At 46.8% G+C, this 19,333-nt stretch overlaps 2 protein-coding genes across 5 annotated transcripts in view; one reads left to right on the plus strand and one right to left on the minus strand.

Moving 5' to 3' along the window:
- macrod2 (mono-ADP ribosylhydrolase 2) overlaps window positions 1–19,333 on the minus strand; it is a 357,904-nt gene that overhangs the window by 281,684 nt on the left and 56,887 nt on the right. The gene's annotated exons all lie outside the window — the stretch shown is intronic.
- flrt3 (fibronectin leucine rich transmembrane 3) lies at window positions 5,895–17,438 on the plus strand. The gene is made up of 3 exons (XM_084667188.1): window positions 5,895–6,139; window positions 12,072–12,834; window positions 14,083–17,438. The coding sequence occupies exon 3, from the start codon at window positions 14,125–14,127 to the stop codon at window positions 16,075–16,077; it is 1,953 nt and encodes a 650-aa protein (XP_084523314.1). The 5' UTR covers window positions 5,895–6,139; window positions 12,072–12,834; window positions 14,083–14,124; the 3' UTR covers window positions 16,078–17,438.

Below are 19,333 nucleotides of genomic sequence, written 5' to 3' on the forward strand. Positions count from 1 at the left end.
TGTGAACACCTTGGCTGTGTGTTGTGTGAGGCTGTGTGAGGCTGTGTGGGGCTGTGTGGTGTGTGAGGCTGTGTGAGGCTGTGTGGTGTGTGAGGCTGTGTGGGGCTGTGTGAGGCTGTGTGCTGTGTGAGGCTGTGTGAGGCTGTGTGCTGTGTGAGGCTGTGTGAGGCTGTGTGAGGCTATGTGAGGCTGTGTGGGGCTGTGTGGTGTGTGAGGCTATATGCTGTGTTAGGCTGTGTGAGGCTGTGTGTGGTGTGTGTGGTGTGTGTGGTGTGTGGGGCTGTGTGAGGCTGTGTGAGGCTGTGTGAGGCTGTGTGGTGTGTGGGGCTGTGTGGGGCTGTGTGAGGCTGTGTGAGGCTGTGTGGGGCTGTGTGGTGTGTGTGGTGTGTGGGGCTGTGTGAGGCTGTGTGAGGCTGTGTGGTGTGTGGGGCTGTGTGGGGCTGTGTGCTGTGTGAGGCTGTGTGAGGCTGTGTGAGGCTGTGTGGGGCTGTGTGGGGCTGTGTGGTGTGTGTGGTGTGTGGGGCTGTGTGGTGTGTGAGGCTGTGTGGTGTGTGAGGCTGTGTTGCTGTGATACGATGGTCGAGGGAGAGACCGTCCCTCTCTCTCTGACACTCCCCTCCCTCGGATCGTTTTAAGACAGAAAGAAAAAACCACCAAGGAAGCTTCTTTCTGTCTCTGTGGCCGGTTGTGCCTGGGTAGTGTGGTGCTGTCACACGACACCACGCAGAGTAAACCCCCCAAACCTGACCCTGCACAGCATGTCTCACCTTCCTCCTGTAGAGCACCGACCACAAACACACCCCGGTGACACGCCAGCGAGAGAGTCCCCCCCCTTCCCCTCAGCCCTCCCCTCAGCCCTCCCCCTGTCATCTACAGCTCAACCACAAACCAGCCAGCACTTACTGTCTAATGGGTGGGTGGGCAGGCTGAGAGCACTCCTTTCAGACCAGCCATAAACATCCCCTCAGTTCAACTAGGCCTCCTTTCTCCTTCTGTCATCACCCTCTTCTTGTTGCCTTTGAATGTGCGTCCTCGGGGGCCAGGGGAGCACCATGTGATCCTCTGAGCTGGGGCTGGGGGAGCGGCCTGGTGGCAGACAGGGAGGGACAGACACCTTCACGCCGTCAGAGCAGACCGGGGCGTCGCACCAAAACACCTTTCGGATCCACTCTGGTGCCAATTAAGTGTCTCAGGTTCCACTCCCTTTCAAGCGCGTCTGAAGCTGAAAGTGTGGAAGTGGGAGACGGCACTTTGAAAGGCTGTCATCTGCACCTGAACAGCTACAAAATGTTCCATGGGGAATTAAGTAAAATACTGAAGATGGCTTAATATAGATATACTCGCTTTAACTAGACACATCTGAAAAACTGCTAATCCATAGGGAATTTTGTAAAACACAGAAGAAGTTGTAATATAGGCCTACATATACTCTATTTTATAGTATATAAGAGTATATGGGATCACTCTATTATATAAGTATCTATTATTACATATATAACCAGGCAAATATTTCGAAATGCAACGGCAACAGGAACAACATTTGATACTGAGACAACAGAGAAGTGGACCATTGTTCAGATGTCACAAGAATACGATGAGTCATTGATATAATCAAAGTAGGACTGGTCTGTGTTCATGTTTAACACGGAGAAGTGAAGCCTTTTGATGGGCTAGATGACAGGTCAGTGTGACTCACACCTCCCTCTCTTTAGAGCACCTTTCTTTCTAAAAGTTGCAATGTCTCCGTTTCCTGTTAGTCTGCACTAATCACTGGAGCTCTCAGGCTGTCCAGGTACCAGGGTGTTTGAGATCTGCTTTGGAGAGGCCCGGAGCAGGCTGGCTTCACCTCAGATAGCATTAGCACACTTCCTCTCCTCAAAGCTCACAAACCAAACTAAAACAAACATCTTATCTTTCCACGAGGAAGACCGAACTTCTAATCTGTTAAAAGATCTGAAAAGGCTGTAAATTCTCACCTAAACCAAACCGAAAGGACTCTTCTCTCTTCTCTCTGACCGTCAAACGAGCACCAACAGAGTCTACCGGAGCGGTAAACGCTACAATATAACTAAAAGAATGTGATAAAGATAGTAAGTAGGCTAATTATAGATTTAGTGCTAGAATGGTAAACTAATTACAAAGGGAGAGAGATGCTTCAGTGAGTTACATTAGAGCTGAAAGGCAGACTGTGAGGCCATTGTATGCTGATCCCAACTTTTATCTCCGTCCTTGTGTGGATTGGCTGAAGGGAAAGAGCGCTCTATCTAATCTGATCCCAGGGCATTGTTCTGGAGGTCATTAACCCTGGGGGGTTCAGGGGGTTACCGCAGAGTCGACAAGTCACCCCCTCTCCCCCTTTACCTCTGTGCTAGCCCCCCCCCCCAATCCCTAACCCCACCCCCACCTCCCCATGGACACCACAAGAGGAAACCAAGAAAACAACTTAAGAAAACAAAAGCGGAAGGGAGAGAAACAGCCGAGAGCGCTGTTTGCAAGGTCTGTCCTTCCCTAACACACAGCGACCCTGCCCGCTGACCTGGGCCCCTGGGCGGGCCAAAGCGCCAGGAAGCCGGCCTCTCTGGAGCTTGTTGTTGTTGGCCGTTTCTCCCCTGGTCTGTGACCTGCGGGTCTCTGGGGATGCAGGGGTTAAACCCTAACATCTGGGATCTGCATTAGAAAAGAGGAGAGCATCTCCCTGCATGGCTCAGTGGAGACCCCGTCCATCCTGACCACTGTCCCATGTCGACGGACGCTGTATTCACATGCGCCTAACGCCGACAAGCTGCTCAGGACAAAGCCTCCTTTAAGTTGACCATATTGGAAAAGACGCTGACACTCGCGTTTCCACAGAAACCCACATTCTTACACACTCACTGACCCACCATCTCCTACACAGGCCATCTCACTGACCCACCATCTCCTACACAGGCCATCTCACTGACCCACCATCTCCTACACAGGCCATCTCACTGACCCACCATCTCCTACACAGGCCATCTCACGTTCTCTCACCTCTCTCTGGCTCTCACACATTCATGCACGGTCTCAAAAACAGACCATTCATTGAAAGTCCATGGGCATGTATGAGAACCACATAAAGGCTCTGCGATGCCCTTCCTCCGTACCTGGAGCTGGTCTGGTCTTGTGAAGCAGCCAGCCCACCGGGAAGGAAGAGGAGGCCTACGGCATTCAGATTCGTGCTGATTGCCCACACTGGATGAATATGCAAATGTAGCAGAAGGTAAATGAAAAACAAAGCGGGTTTTTGGCAGAGAGCTTCAACATGTTCCCTTTCATTTGGCACGTGTTCAGAAGCGAGCGGCCCTATCAATAATGAATCCCAGTCAGAGAGAGAGAGAGAGGAGCGAGCGAGAGAGAGAGAGCGAGCGAGCGAATCATTCTCCCTCAGAGTCCTACAGCACTTTTTGGGGTCTTTGTATTTCATACAATCGCTCTCTCTTTTGATACACATACACACTAGGAGAAACTGACAGATGAGTCTTTGGAAAATTGAGGAGAGGACGGCATATGGCTCAGTTAGCGCTCACCGTACAAATCAGACAAACAAGTTTGAGCCGGAAACACTGGGAAATGTAGGGCACGCTCTGACACGACACAACCTCAGGCTCTCACAAGCTCCACAGCCACGGCAGATATCTAATCAATCGCATCCAGTGAATCTAAACAGTTGCATGACAGACTAGACGACAGCACGGTCAGAGCAAGCCACCACAGACCTCGTCCACCATACTCTGTTGTCTGGTTATCGGCTCAGCCAAAAAGCACTTTCGCCCCCACTTAACAATATCAAGTGGTTTAATAAACTTAGCTATGCTGGCCCCCCCTCCACTCCCCCAGAGAGATGGCCCGGGGGGGGGGGGGGGGGGGGGGCTCATCAGGGTCCTTCAAAGACGTGTCTGTTGTCAAAACACCCTGAGATGGGGCAGACCCTGAGATGGGACAGATAGAGTGAACTGCATCCTTGGGAAAGAGGAGTCCTTCCTTCCCCCTTCCCCAAAACAAGGCGACCAGAGCAGGCCAACAGAACAGACTTCCCCTGGTCTTGAGATAACAGTAACCTGACTCCTCCATCCCTAGTGGGCCTCTTTGTACGTCTGAGAGCGGTTCAATCAGCAGCCGCTGACAGACACATGGGCAGACGAGCGGGTCTGAGGTAGGTTTAGGAGAGGGGTCTGTTGTAGGGTCTGTGATAGGGCCCTGGTCTGTGATAGGGCCCTGGTCTGTGATAGGGCCCTGGTCTGTGATAGAGCCCTGGTCTGTGATAGGGCCCTGGTCTGTGATTGGGCCCTGGTCTGTGATAGGGCCCTGGTCTGTGATTGGGCCCTGGTCTGTGACGCCGGAGAGGACACAGGTTTCAGGCCAGGATGTCCAGGGGTGACCTCTCACCTTCCTGAACTCACCACTGACCTTTGACCTATGAGCAACACCTGGCCCACGGTGATTACTCATGGGACACAGCTCAGGACTGACCTGGAAACCGTCTCCACCGCCGACAGTGATTAGCAGGAAGAAATAACTCTTCGTTTTTCCACCTACTAGCTAACTGGTTAGCTGCACTGAGATGCTCTCAAGATCTCCGCTTAAGTGAAACAAGGGCTCCACTTCAGACGCCAAGCAAAATATCAACGAAACAACACACAAGTGAAGAGGTGCGCTTTGTCGGAGTAGATTTGGGCAGATGCTGCAGATTTAAGAGCCTTCTCAAACAGCCTCCCAAGCCACGACGACAACAGCAGCCTGCTTTTCTGGCGTGCTCTCCTGCCCTGACCTGACAGGGCACCAAAGGTCTACAGAGGTCATCGGGCTCCAACGCTCAAGCCTGTCACTGCCCTGTCCCTCTCCCCAGACCCTAACGACTGTGAGTACAGGCCAGGCATTAGCAGATGAGGAGCAGATGGGACCATCTAATATCAAAGGAATCGGGAGACAGCAAAGAGGTGGTTAACAGAAGAAGAAACATTTTAAAAAGTAATAATGACATCACTGAGTGATAAATGCAGAGCAAATCACCGGATCTGGTTTATCAGTGAGCCTTCTCAGATGCTACGTAGCTATGCTAGGAGGCAGCGCCAGGCTGTGTGAGCTAGCTGTGGATGCTAGGTTGGTGAGCAGGTGTTAGCCTAGTGAACACGGTAAGCTTCTCCAGAGAGCTGGGATGAGCAGTCTCTCTGGTGACTGAGCCAGGGGGGCTAACCAGGGCTGGGGATGAGGCAGGGAGGGAGACAGTGCTGTCTGGGTCAGCTCTGCAGTGTTACTGCCTCACTAATGGAGTGACTCACAACGTCAGGGGGGCTTGGAGAGAGCAGAAAAGCTGTTTGGACTCATCTAAACGATGACTGGGACACTAGACGGGCAAGAGATGAGAACTTGATTGTTGGATATTTAGGTGGAAGGAACAGGTGATGGCTAAATGTTGTGCTTTGTTTGATATCTGTAACCATATATACATGCGTGCTAAAACACACATGAACACATGTCAAACAAAAAAGGCTTTTGTTTTCATATGTATATTTAAGACCAGTGTCTGACTAGTGATAGTATCCCTCGTGCTCTCACGTGCTCTCATTCTCTTTCCAATAGAGCATCTATCCACAACTGTTTACAGCACAGTTCTGACATTGACGCTTTCGATTCTTTCTTCCTTTCTTTCACTCCCCCTAGCGCACTGACGCAACACTGCACCCTTCATCACGTCACATACAGCGAGAGGGGAGGAGGGCAAGAGAGTGAGAGAGAGAGAAAGAGACACAGAAAGAGAGATAGAGAGAGAGGCAATAGCAGGATAGAGCGAGGTCCCTCCTCCAAATGACATCAGCGCTCTACTGAAGCAGAGCTCGAGGCAAATGTAACTCCACACTTGTAGTGCGCTCTGCCCACGCGATCTGTCCTCCTGCTCCTCGCTCCTGACCACAGCCAACGGAGTGTGTGTATGTGAGTGTGTTCGGACAGCGGTAAACACATTGGTGCTGTTACAGAACCTAAACCAGCGCTAGTTAGCACTGAGGTTTGTGGATCTGAAGAGAAATCAATTTTCTGGACTGGATTATCGTTTTACACTAACTGCTTTTGCAGAGGATACTAAATTCCAATTGATTTCCCTTTTTTGTTGATTTTACAGGTAAGTGTGTATCATGTTGATCTGTTGTGAGTTTTGGAGGATTTATTTGTTCTTTTCCTCTATTCCTCTTCTATTTTTAAAAAAGGAAAGAAAAAGACCAGATTGAAGAGAATCTATTCTTCATTTTAAAGGGAACAGTTCACACCACAGTTCATTCGGAACAGTTCTGGTGCTACGGTTTTCCAACACGATCTCTTACCATCAAGTCGATGTACAACCGACTGACGTATATGAGTTGTCATTGTAAAGCTATAGAATAGACGCACTTATACACCCACATAAATGAAAAAAAGTGAAGGTCTGGTGTTTAAATGATGGGAGCTTGAGATACATATCTCGTCAAATAAAACTATGCGGTAAAAAAAAGAAAAAAAGTTGTGCGTTCGTATAACACCATAGATTAAAATATGCATTATTAATGATTCTGAGGATTTTTCTATAGCCTCACCATTCGTTCTGAACGTTATAGACCGCAGTAGACGCGAGCTCCTATTCTATATAGTGTGTAAGTCTGTCTCAAACGGAGACCAGTTTAGAGACCAACTCCATTACCTTGGTACTGCAGGGTTCCTATCCCCATGTAGGTATTGTTACTATGGCCAGATAGACTGGAGATCACACCCACGAGCCCATGGATTGCGAGCAACAGGGACCTCGATAACTTTATTGCCTCGCTCATTCCACAAGGATTAACTTGCACTTGGATTTTAAGGATATAGGGACAATGATTCGTTGGGATAACTGTAAATAAAAACCAATCAAAACGGATAATCTAAACCGTAGAGTAAATACACTTAATCTAGCCTAGGAAGACACCCCAGTGAGTGTCTGAAATTACGATGCTGATCCGGGAGAGCGGAGTTTGACACTGAGGGCAGCTAAGCTTCTGGGAAAACTCCGTTAAATGCGGCTCTCACAGCCGGTGGGCGCTTGTGTCTTCACTCTCCGCCAAAACCAGCATATCTACATCGACCAACTGCTCCTTTCCCTTTGGCCATGTAGCGTTGTCACCTTGTGTGTCGTACAAACGGCTATCGCCTATCTGGCAAGAAAAAGAAAACCTCTTTTGCAAGCGATGTTCCAGAAGCGCGCAGCCCAGACAATCCTCTCCGTACAGGCTACCGCGCAGCACGCACACAGAGAGCCCAGTTGCAGTGGATCTTTACCGCAAAAAACTAGGGATTTCCACGCCAACATAAACCAATTGGCTTACGTGGGCCTTGTGTTAGTAGCCAGCAACCTCGAACAGCAGGATAAGATCTTTTAAGACACGGCATTAAACCCAGTTAGCAATCACAGTTCTTTAATGATTATTATCTTTAAATGAGCGTCAAGCAAAAAATAGATACATCGTGGCCTAGGGGAGAAAACGCACCTTATCTGATGAAGTCTATTGCATCAGTGTGAATGGCTACGTAAACCAGCCACAACCACTGTAGTCAAAATCAACCTATCCTACATATTGCTAGGCTACTGTAGGTTTTCTAATACAGACGACAGCTTAAACCCAAGTCTCTGTTACCTGAACTTCCCACCGTTTATATAAATCAACAATAGGCCATTTAAATCAATTGTCATGGAATCTCTCAGTCGTCATAAAATGAAATTAGGCAATAAATCACTGAGAACTAGGACTGTGGGTCTGTAATACACATGCCTACACGTTAATGATGGCAATCAACATCGATCTTTGTAGTGTGGTGTGACAGGCCGTCAACTATTTGATCCTAATCAACATCAACATCAATGGCCATGAAATGGTCTGATTCCAATACACTACCTCAATATCAACCTGCTACTCAGGAACACTTTGTGTTAGCTATTGTCATTAAAACTACTGAGAAACAAAGAAATAAATGTCTTGTTTACATGCAAGTCAGGAGGAGAGAGCCCATTGTCCTAGTGTGAGATGCCTGGGGCAAAAGTCAACAGTCAATTGCTTTCAAGGGAAATCTACAATGCAGGATTACCCTCAACCAGGTCACAAGAGACATCATTTGTAATTCCTGAATATAGAAAAGAATACAACATAATTTGAGGGGGGCATTTCAGTATAAAACATCTCAGACATAAATTATCCAACCATTTCAATCCTCAGAACCAAATAAATGATCAAATTCAAAATTGTAAACGTATTTATTGTCATTAATTCCCCTCTACCAATTTAAGAAGAACAGTGAACCAAAAAGTTCATGTTTAGCAGCAAGGGAAGGCCTGCCTTCTTAGGTGTCAAGTGTTGAGTTTACACGGAGGCTAGGCCTGCGTTTAAACCTAGCCCAGTCTTAGACAGTAGGCCCTTTGTGACCTAGCGAGGAGTGTTTGTGGTACAGTTACAGAAGCACCAGGCCATGCTGTGTGTGCTGGTGTGTGTCTGCCTCTCTCTCACACACACACACACCCACACACATCTCATCTCGCAGTACCTACCACCCCCATGTGGGGAGAAACCATGCAGCTGCTGCAGATCTCTCCTTTCAGGCTGGTACAAAGGAGACAGACCCCCTGTCTGAGTCCGACCCCGCTCTCCCCCTAAAGGGGCCTAGCGTCGTATGTTACCCCCGTCTAAACACTCCGCTAGGAGGTTACCTAGCACATTTTTTAAACTACGAAAGATTCTCTGTCTTTCTCCCCCAAGACTGAACCCAGCTCTGTGTCTCTCTGTGCGTTCAGATGTGACCATGAATGTTCTTTTGTGTCCGGACACCACAGTAGGCTAAAGCTCGGCTTGGTTTGCCTAACGTGATAAGCACAGACGGTTGGTCTGCCTCGGGTAACAAATCTATTATTCACTGTAAAAACTCAAATCTGCTCCTCTGAAATACAAGCCACAGGGAAAGACAACATAACTTCAAATAGAAAAGCATACATCGCTGTAATCGGTGTAAACTGAATCCCACATACATATGTGCTTGTTTTTCTTTTGCTCAAAAAGCAGAAACCAATATATGATATATAAAAACCTGAAACCTCTTACCTGACTGCCAAAAATATGGAGAATCGCGTGCAATGCAACCTTACAATATTTATATTACAAGCTTACATAACACATGAGTTTCAGTAGCACTAAGATTCCAGTTCTGTCTCAAACCTAAACTGCAATTTAGAATAAATACAAAAACAACCATATAAACAATAATGATTTCCCCATGGAATGATGTACACTACAGTGAATTAAATTAATTTTAAGACTCATGAATAATTGAACACAAGTCATTATACTTTTCCCCCAGTTTTTACCCCCATATATAATCAATGTTAATTATTCTTAGCAAGAAAAAAAAAAAGAAGGATATCATAATCTGAAATACTTTTGACATGCATGAAATTATTTTAGCTCAGTTTTTCCAGTCTTCCTTTCTGAAGCTTTGACCGGAGGGCATCCAATCCAGGGCTCTGTTATTCCAGACGAATGTGCACTTGTGCGTGTAAATCTCACTCTGGCTATCGCTGTCAAGCTTTGTGTGTGCTTATCTCGCTCTTTTCTGAAAGGTAACTAGCCTTGGTCAACACGCACAGTTTTGCCAGGATGCTCAATTGAACTTTGCTAGTTGAGATGAAATGGAGCAGAAGGCGGCTCCATGACTGGAGAAATCTCCTGGCAGCCAGGCGAGCCTATTAGACTGATGGAGAGAAGCATCCATCACTAAAAACGTTTAATCCACCTCCCTCTCAAAAAAGATTCTGTGTGTGTTTTTGTGTAAAATCGAATGAATTGGAAAGCGCTAATGAAACAAACTGCCTAAAATATCAGAACTTTTACAGCTACTGACTTAGCCCTTGGAGCATCTACCCCCCCCCCCCCCCCCCCAGAGCCATTTCCAAGGCCCTCATGCTTGCCTTGTAACGAACAATAGTGAGGGGCCACTCTCACTGAAACACGATGAGCCTGGAAAAATCTAATCTGCTAGGCCCAGCTCTAGGACTGGTCCCCCTCCACATGAAGCAAGATCTGTTCTGTAAAAAAAACAGAGATACATCTTGCACTACCTAACAAATACCACTAACCAATCTTACACTAACCAGTCATTATCAGCACCACAACCATATCAGTTATGTTTCAATGGGGCTTGTTTGGTATGGTCCATACATACACTTCTCGTCTCATAGGGAGGTTTGAGTCAGCCTTGAGTGAGTAACCTTGGCCTCTGTTCATTTCACTGTCCATTGGATCCTGAGTCAGAATCAGTCATCTCAGATGCAGGCTAGGCACAGTGATCCAGCTAAGGTCACAATACTAAGAATCAGTGGGCTGTGGGCCTTGATATGCTGAAATAACTCTCAGAAGGAACTACAACCCCTGAAAACAAATTCCTCTTGCAGATAAGCTTGTGATAGTTACATCAGCAGCCCATACCGATCTGAACTCACGTTCCTGCCTCTTAATTAACCATCCACTTTCTGAACTGGAATCCTGCGCGTCAGGCTGTTCCTCTGGTCAGGTTCTTGAATCTCAGAAGTTTGCTTCCGATGTTGGTCTGCAAAACTCTCGTACTAATGTAACACCGGACACAAGGACGGGTCACGCCAGAGCAGAAGGAAATGGGTGTTATTATTAGCTGGTGTCTCAGGGCCAGTAATCGAGTTACAAGCCTCTCAATTCCCTAATCTTCCCCTTGTCATGGGCTACAACTGTTAAACGGACGGGATCTTGTTTCTCATTTACCTTCACATGTTTTACAGCACACGTCGGTAGCAGGGGGGGTAGGGGGTGGGGGCTGACAGAAGGACACAACAGTCATTGTGTTGTCAGGGGAAACATAACATTTTCCTTGGCGGAGGAAATTCTATTTTTAACAGCAGGGCGGCTTGATAGAGGCTGTATTCATAGTAGGTCATTAGAAGGGGGGAGGTATATGTGTGTATGTGTGTGTGTGTGTGTGTGTGTGGGGGGGGGGGGGGGGGGAGGTAAAGGGCTGAGGGGTGACAGGAGCCTACACGGTGGGGCGACTAGCCTTGTATTCATAAGCTCCGCAAATGAGCCTCATCTCCCACGTACATTTGAGAGAATGCAAGAACAGCTTACTCAGACTAGCTGGGGAAGCAGAAGCTACGATGTGAGCTCCTTCCTCGTGTCTGCGGGAGCCCTTGGGTTTCTCCTTTGAACGGAACACACCAGATTGCGTTCCTGAATCTTAGTTAAAACCGGGAGCCCCGAGCAAGCCTGGTTGAGTCACAGAAGACCCAGCTGAGCGAGGCTGCAGGGACCAAACCACCATTGTTATCAAGGTCTGGATCGGCAGAGCGTTTCTGTATGCTAAGACATTCTTTTCTACCATCTCCATAGAAAAGGAGGGAGGGAGGGAGGGGCTGTTAGGGTTTGGAGGGTGTGAAAGGGCAACACACACAATCCTAGCTCTGAGTAGATTGGTAGGGAAACATTTTGGGGGTTGGTTTTGTATCAAATAAAATAAATAATGAATCCTCAACGGTTAATCTGGGTCTCGCAAAATGCGTCCACTATCAAAGACAGGCAACCCAGGCTTTTCAAAGAGGTAATTTGGGCAAAGCGAGTGAAATCCCCTGGTACACAGACACTTAATAATCTTTAAGGCCTCAGAAAACTGAAGAGCACACCCTTCTCGACCCTGCTTCTATGCTATTTTCAAACTGCCAGACACGGACTGGCACACAATATATTAGTTCTGCACAGACATACTTTCAACCATCTAGGCTACTTGGATAATATACAAGTATATTCATACTAGGGTTCAGAACATTGCCTCTGTTACATGAGTCATGTTTAGTCTAATTTTCTCTGCCTTGCGTCACATGAAAAGAGAACACAAAAGGTGTTTGTGCATTTCAATGTGTTCGGTATTCGAATGAGGCAGACCCAACGACTTCCATTAACCTTCTGTGCTTTCTCTGCAGCCTTAACAATGATTCATTTTTTGCATTGCTTTCTAAATGTGTCTCTCCGGTTGTTTTGCAGACAGTCATCCCAGGAGTGGGGAGAGAGTATCGAGACACAGCATGAGGCTGCAGTGAGCAGGTGTGCGAAGGAGGCTGGGCCTGGAAGGATATCCGTCCTGCCCTGATTGGCTCCTTGGGGGAGTGAAGTTTGGGAGCCCTACTGTCGGAGGAGGGACGATACGAGCCCTGGATTAATGCATGCAAAGACTCAACCAGGGAGCAGCAGATTCTGGGTTGTCTGCAGGACTGGAGTACACGAGTAACGGGACTGGGGTGAGCCGGTGCCGGTGGGAAGTTGTTATGGCTCAGTCCAGCTTAGGATCTGCTCATCATGACTGGTCTGTCTGACCTCAGAGACACAGCTGGAAACCCCTTCCCTTGGAGGACCGTCAATGAAACACAAAAAGATCTCATTTGGGGTTAACGCAGCAGAGCTGGACGATTGAAAGGGCTCTACAACCACTGGGATTTTTAAAAATATTTCTTAAAATTGCATGCCTTCGCTATATAGGCAAGCCCGAGCTTTGTGTACGAGTGGAAATGCTTTTTTCTATAGGCTTATCTGCCATGGCAAAGCCTTTGATGGCATGAGCTCCTAACACAGAAGAGGTCATCGTCCGAATAAGGCTCAGCTCAGCAAACACTGACCCGGTCAGAATACCAGCAGAGGCCCTCTGGACAAACTTTCCTCCTCGGTGGGGATAAAAGAAAAAAAAAAAAAAACGTAAATCTCGATTGGATCTTTGGAGGCTTGAGAGGATTTACCGTTTCTTCTAAATCAGGTATGACACGTATGGATGCTCTGCTTCTTTACACCTCACTGACCAAACCACCATTTAGAATAAGATGAGCAGGAAGAGGGGGTCATGACATGAATGCATAATTAAAGTAATAAATCAGTATTAGACTAATTAAAAAGGAAACCACACTCCAGTAGTCACGGAAAAAAATAAATAATGAAAGACAAGCTGTTTGTACCGCCGTCTTAGAACCAGAACCTAGGAACTGCTTATAAAGCGCACGAGCAATGGGTAGAAGTGTATTTAAAAAATACAAAAAAATTAGACTTCTGCAAATGAAATGTGACTAAATTGGTTTGTTGATATGCCATGTTTGACATCTGTGTTTATACAAAAACTGCCCACATGCCCAATCAAGCACAAACTGCAACAGATAAGAACAGTAATCTGCAGCGATCTCATGGCCCTCACATATGGAGCTAAGTGTGCAAAAAGCCACCAGGAACTAAGATTTTTTTTTAAGAATCTCCTTAAAAGACTGGTTCTACCCAGATTGTCACTCATTGAGGAATTTTATCTCTACATGTATTTTTCCCGTAAAGTGAGATGTTTCCTCCACACCTTGTGTGGAGCCAGATAGAAAAAGAATGTGAGAGTGGAAAGAGATAAGCGACCATCTAACAGGGCAAAAGACCATGTCAGTTCCACAACAGTTCATCAACAAGGCCTGACTTTGTTCACCCATGCAGTCTGCAGCCATGAAAGGCAGGCCTTGAGATACAGGAGTGTGTTAAACAGCCCAGGCCTGCTATTACGTTTCACTAACTCAAGCCAAAAGCTGGGACACAGGGCTTCAATTCACAGGGCACACAAGTTGAAGGATTTCTCATCGACATACAGAAATGAAACAAAGACGGAGAAAAGGCAGCTCTACTTAGCTGTATCATTCACATTCTGAAGTTTAAATGTTGGTTTTCTTATTAATTGTTCTTCTTAGTGTGTGTTGTTGTGTTCCCAAGAAATTATTGGAAAAGCACTGGTGATGTTTTCACTTACAATGTTTATTTATTTATTTTATTTTTTTACTACAATTGGCAATCTTAACAGGGAACATAGGGAACATACACATCTATTTATTAAGAGGTCCAAATGGTTCATAATGTAGCATTTATTTAATGTGGAAAGAGCTCTAGGCATCGTTTTCAAACAAACAGCAATTATTAGAGCAGGATTTTTGGCTCCCCTTTAAAGGCCTTGTGTATTAAATGTACCCTTCTGTCTCCTCCCAAGGGGTCCCTGAGTGATTAGACTGCCAGACAACAGAGCCTCAAGATGGTGGGCCAATGCAAGACCTTCATCCTCTTCCTCATCAGGGTCGGGCTCCTGCTGGGCCTAGCTAACCCCCTGGTGACTTCAGCCTCCTGCCCCTCAGCTTGCCGCTGCGATGGGACCTTCATCTACTGCAACGACCGTGGCCTCACCTCGATCCCTACCGGCATCCCCCTGGACGCCACTATCCTGTTCCTACAGAACAACCGCATCAAGAGCGCAGGCATTCCCACAGAGCTGCGCAAGCTCACCAGCGTGGAGAAGATCTACCTGTACTGCAACAACCTGGACGAGTTCCCTACCAACCTTCCTCTGGGGGTCAAAGAGCTCCACCTGCAGGAGAACAACATCCGGATGATCACCCACACCTCGCTGGGGCAGATCCCCTACATCGAGGAGCTACACCTGGATGATAACTCGGTCTCGGCGGTGAGCATAGAGGAAGGGGCTTTCAGGGACAGCAACCACCTCCGGCTGCTCTTCCTGTCCCGTAACCACCTGAGCACCATCCCGTCTGGCCTGCCCATGACCATCGAGGAGCTCCGCTTCGACGACAACCGCATCTCGTCCATCTCGGAGCAGTCTCTCCAGGACCTCATCAATCTCAAGCGCCTGGTTCTGGACGGCAACCTGCTCAACAACCGCGGGATCGGGGAGATGGCCTTCATCAACCTGATCAACCTGACGGAGCTGTCGCTGATGAGGAACTCGCTGACGTCTCCCCCGGCCAACCTGCCGGGCACCAGCCTGGAGAAGCTGCAGCTACAGGACAACCACATCAACCGCGTTCCTGTCGGGGCCTTCGCCTTCCTCAGACAGCTGTATCGGCTCGACCTATCAGGCAACAATCTCAGCAGCCTGCCGCAGGGCGTGTTTGACGATCTGGACAACCTCACTCAGCTGCTGCTACGCAACAACCCCTGGCAGTGCACCTGCAGGATGAAGTGGGTTCGCGACTGGCTTCGCTCGCTGCCCTCCAAGGTGAACGTGCGTGGCTTCATGTGCCAGGGTCCGGACAAGGTCAAGGGCATGGCCATCAAGGAGCTTTCCACCGACCTGTTCGACTGCCCGGATTCGGACGTGGCCCCCACATACGAGACCAGCACGGTCTCCAACACCCTGCCACCCTCCCAGCCCCAGTGGCCCTCGTTTGTGACTAAAAGACCCGTGGTGAAAGGGCCGGACCAAAGTAAGAACCACCGAAGCACAACCACTCCGTCGGGCAGGAAGTTCATCACCATCAGCGTCAAGTCCAGCAGTGCGGAGAGGGTGCACATCTCCTGGAGGGTGCTTCAGCCTATGACCGCCCTCCGCCTGAGCTGGCTGAAGCTGGGCCACAGCTCAGCCTACGGAGCCATCACCGAGACCATAGTGCAGGACGGCACCACAGAGTACCTGCTGACCGACCTGGACCCGGAATCTTCCTATCGGATATGCATGGTTCCCATGGAGACCAGCAACTCTTACCTGTCGGACGAGACACCGGTTTGCATCGAGACGGCGACGGCGTCTCTGAAGGCGTACAACCCCACCACGACTTTGAACCGGGAGCAGGAGAAGGAGCCTTACAAAAATTCCAGTTTGCCTTTGGCCGCCATTATCGGAGGGGCAGTGGCTCTTCTGGCAATAATTATGCTGGCGCTTGTGTGTTGGTACGTCCACAGGAACGGTTCTCTTTTTTCCAGAAACTGCACCTACAACAAGGGGCGCCGGAGGAAGGACGACTACGCCGAGGCCGGTACGAAGAAAGACACCTCAATCCTGGAGATACGAGAGACCTCTTTTCAAATGATACCCATAAACCATCTGCCGGTGTCCAAGGAGGAGTTTGTGATACACACAATTTTCCCGCCTAATGGCATGAGTCTGTACAAAAGCCCTCACAGCGAGAACAGTCTCAGCAGCAGGAGCTACAGGGACAGTGGAATACCAGATTCAGACCACTCCCATTCGTGATATTGAGTGTGGACATTTCCCCAATGAGCGAGTAACTTGAAAGTGGCTTGACTTTTACAAAACACTGGATCTAAAAGACTGAGGAAGCAATGTTCTGTACATTTGCCATATAATTTATATTTAAGGACATTTTACGAAGAGGAAAGTTTCAATTGCAGGCCATCACTGAGCCTTCAGTGAGTGTTGTAACTAACTGCAATTCTATATTTTAGGGATTTGTAGTAATTTGTACTGTATTTCCTTTGCTTAAGGTTACCGACCAACTATAAAAAACTCTGTGTTCTACCGAGATATGACTTGTCAACTGTGAAAGTGGGTTTTCATTGCTGTGTTGAACAATCAGAATTTAGAGAACCTAGTAGTATAAGCACAGGTCATTCGTTTAACTATGTGGCTGTCGGAAAAACAAAAAGGCAAAAAAATGACATGACATAAAGTAGGGCGCAGCTGATAAACTACGAGGCAAGCCAGGCCGTCATGATGCCCTTTTCCAAGGATGACCGGCCAGCGGTTTCATCCATGTCCCAGAGACCCAGCGGGAGGATCTGGTATTCACGTGGAATAGAAATAGAGTAGAAATGAAGTGGCAGGCTTTAGAATTTCTGCTTTGTTCGGCGTGTGGATTCGTATTATTTAGTGTGTGGAGGAAGCAGACCCTAACCCACAGCACAGATGTACCAGGAGGGCTTGTGAGGGTCTACAGGGGAAACAGGCCCCAGCACAGGGCAGATTAAGCACACAGACCTTTAGGAGATCTCCTCTCGTCACGTAAAACCAGATATGAAAGGCTGACATCCAGAAGGGCCTCCTCCCACTATTTTTATTTGGTGTAGCCAACACAGGCCAAACTACAATGATGACATTTTTCAGTACCGTGTACCATACGTCATTCTAATGTTGCCCTCAAACGTAAAAATACACAGGGCCAAAAAAAGAACAGTGAAATAGAACACGGTGGCGTTTTTCATTATTTTGTTTCCTTTTTTTAAGAATATATAGTGTCAGCAACTCCTTACGATGATATTATTTTGTATTTCTTTTCTAATTGAAGACACTTTTATGTTGCCACAATTTCAAGTTCAATTGTTCTTTACAACTGAAACCAAAGTGCATTGTATGCCCTTTGGCCAGTCTGGTATGTGCCTTGGTCCTATGCTTATTGTATTTAGCTTTTTAAGAAACAGTGACTTTTTTTCATACACACTTGAATATGAAAAATAAATATTGGTCATATTGCAGAATAAAAGTGGATAAGAATAAAAAATAAAAAAAAACTGGGTCAGTCGTGTCCAATCCAGCAGCCTTGTGAACGCCGTCTACACGGCACCAGGGGATACCACAACACCAAATTTCTAAGAAAGCAGTAAACCTTACGACATTTGTTCTTGATATTGTTCTTGAAAACACAGTGTTCCTCTCTACGGGCAGTCCAAGGAGCAACATCTGCTGCAGGCGGCTGCTGGTCTTTCGTGTGGTGAAGCCATGTGTGACTTATCCGATTGGCCAGAGAGGGAAATATCACTGGGAATTACAGTGATGTAGCATTAGGCCTGTGGAGACCTGGAGCTCTGGGGCTTGATGAAGCTCCCAGGCTCGCAGGGAGAGGAGTGTAATGACGGGCTGGCAGACGGAGGGAGGTGCCAACAGACCCTGGCTGGGAGGCTGGAAGCTGCAGTGGGTCGAGCGTAGGCACACGGCCCTGGGCTCTGGGAGCCACTGTGTTTAATAACACAGCTGCTGCTGCCACAGGAAGAGAGCTCCTAAATAGGTACACGTCTGAGCACCAAGGTTATTATTATAAAACTGAAACTGAAACTAAAACTATCCTTGAAAGAACTTTTTTTTTTTGTGTATGAAATATTTACTCTACAAACTTGAAACTACAGGTACAGAACTGACTAGGATAAAATATAAGTTAGTAAACCGTAATGAAGTGTAACTACATAGCAGATCCTACTGTATGTCATTACAATGTTACTGTAGGTATATGGATTTGCTGTGTGGTTACATGGTAGTTAATGTAACCTTAATGTTAGGTGTTGACAAATTATTATATAATACAGTTTTTTTTTTTCAATAGTTTTCAATCGTCTTTGGTTGATCCAAGTCTATCATGAACAGAGTGGACTATAATGGCCTTCCAAGAAAATTCTCTGAAATCGTATATTGTGTACACTCATTTTCAGTTCAAACACTATAAACACAACATTTGTATTTTTGGTTGCCTCCAAAATATTATTTCTCGCTTCAAGTATTGACACCGCAACAAAAATTTGATAAAAATGAAACGGGCAAATTTAGGCAGAAACGAACTAACATAGGAAATGAACTCAAACTAAACTAAAATACAGACAGTGAAAGACAACCAACACATTTACAAATAGTCACAATTAAGTGAGAGACAAAGATAAAGATTTCAGCACAAGCACCAATCATAGCCATTTATCACACACCCACATTCACACACCCACGTATTCCTCACACAGTCCCAGTTTGAATTGTAGTCAAGGGAGCAGCTAGATGCTTTTCACGTCCAAACCACACGCCAACGCCGGCCTGTACACTAAATATATCAGATGAACTTGGAATGAAAGTAAACAACCTTTCTGCTTTTAGAACTGGTGTGATCCACATATGTGAATGATGTCAATATTTTACTACTTTCTTCTGCTCTGTCATTTCAATGTTTGGTTTTAGAGTAATCGTGTGTGTGCTGTTGAACCCTTACTTGCTCCCATGTTATTCCTATACCACCGCCCCCCGCCCCCCCCCCCCCTTCTCTTCCAGTGATAAGGACTATAGGATATACATTCTAAGCTGACCAGAGCTATATTGATCAGAATCTGTCTTTGTCAGTTTTTTTTCCAATACATTATAGTGCTGACAGTGAGATTGTGGGGGATACAGTTTGCATTATATAATGGAATTGATTGAATGATTATTCATAGTTTACAAAGTTTTAAATCAGGATAAAAAAGTAGTGCAAAGGGTTCTGAAAACAGTTGAGACACTCTGGAATACAACACACCTCACCTGCGGACCTCCTACTTTTCTTCTAATGTTTCCATGTCGCAATGTTACTTTGGTATGGGTGCAAAGCTTTTAGCCTATTTTAGTTGAATTACAGGATCATCAAGTTAATGTCTAGAGAGGAAGATCATTTTTCCCAATCCCTCAAGGTGACGTTTGGGATAGAAATGCATGTTAATGGCTCTTCTCCCTAAAGTGTGTGTTTTTAACGCAGTCCCTGGTTGAA

This window comes from Hypomesus nipponensis, chromosome 11, assembly GCF_054491055.1.
Source record: "Hypomesus nipponensis isolate SF chromosome 11, ASM5449105v1, whole genome shotgun sequence".
Lineage (NCBI taxonomy): Eukaryota > Metazoa > Chordata > Actinopteri > Osmeriformes > Osmeridae > Hypomesus > Hypomesus nipponensis.

Bases quoted from the DNA above. Each gene is read 5' to 3' on its own strand.
- flrt3 (XM_084667188.1), top strand. From the start codon at position 14,125: ATGGTGGGCCAATGCAAGACCTTCATCCTCTTCCTCATCAGGGTCGGG.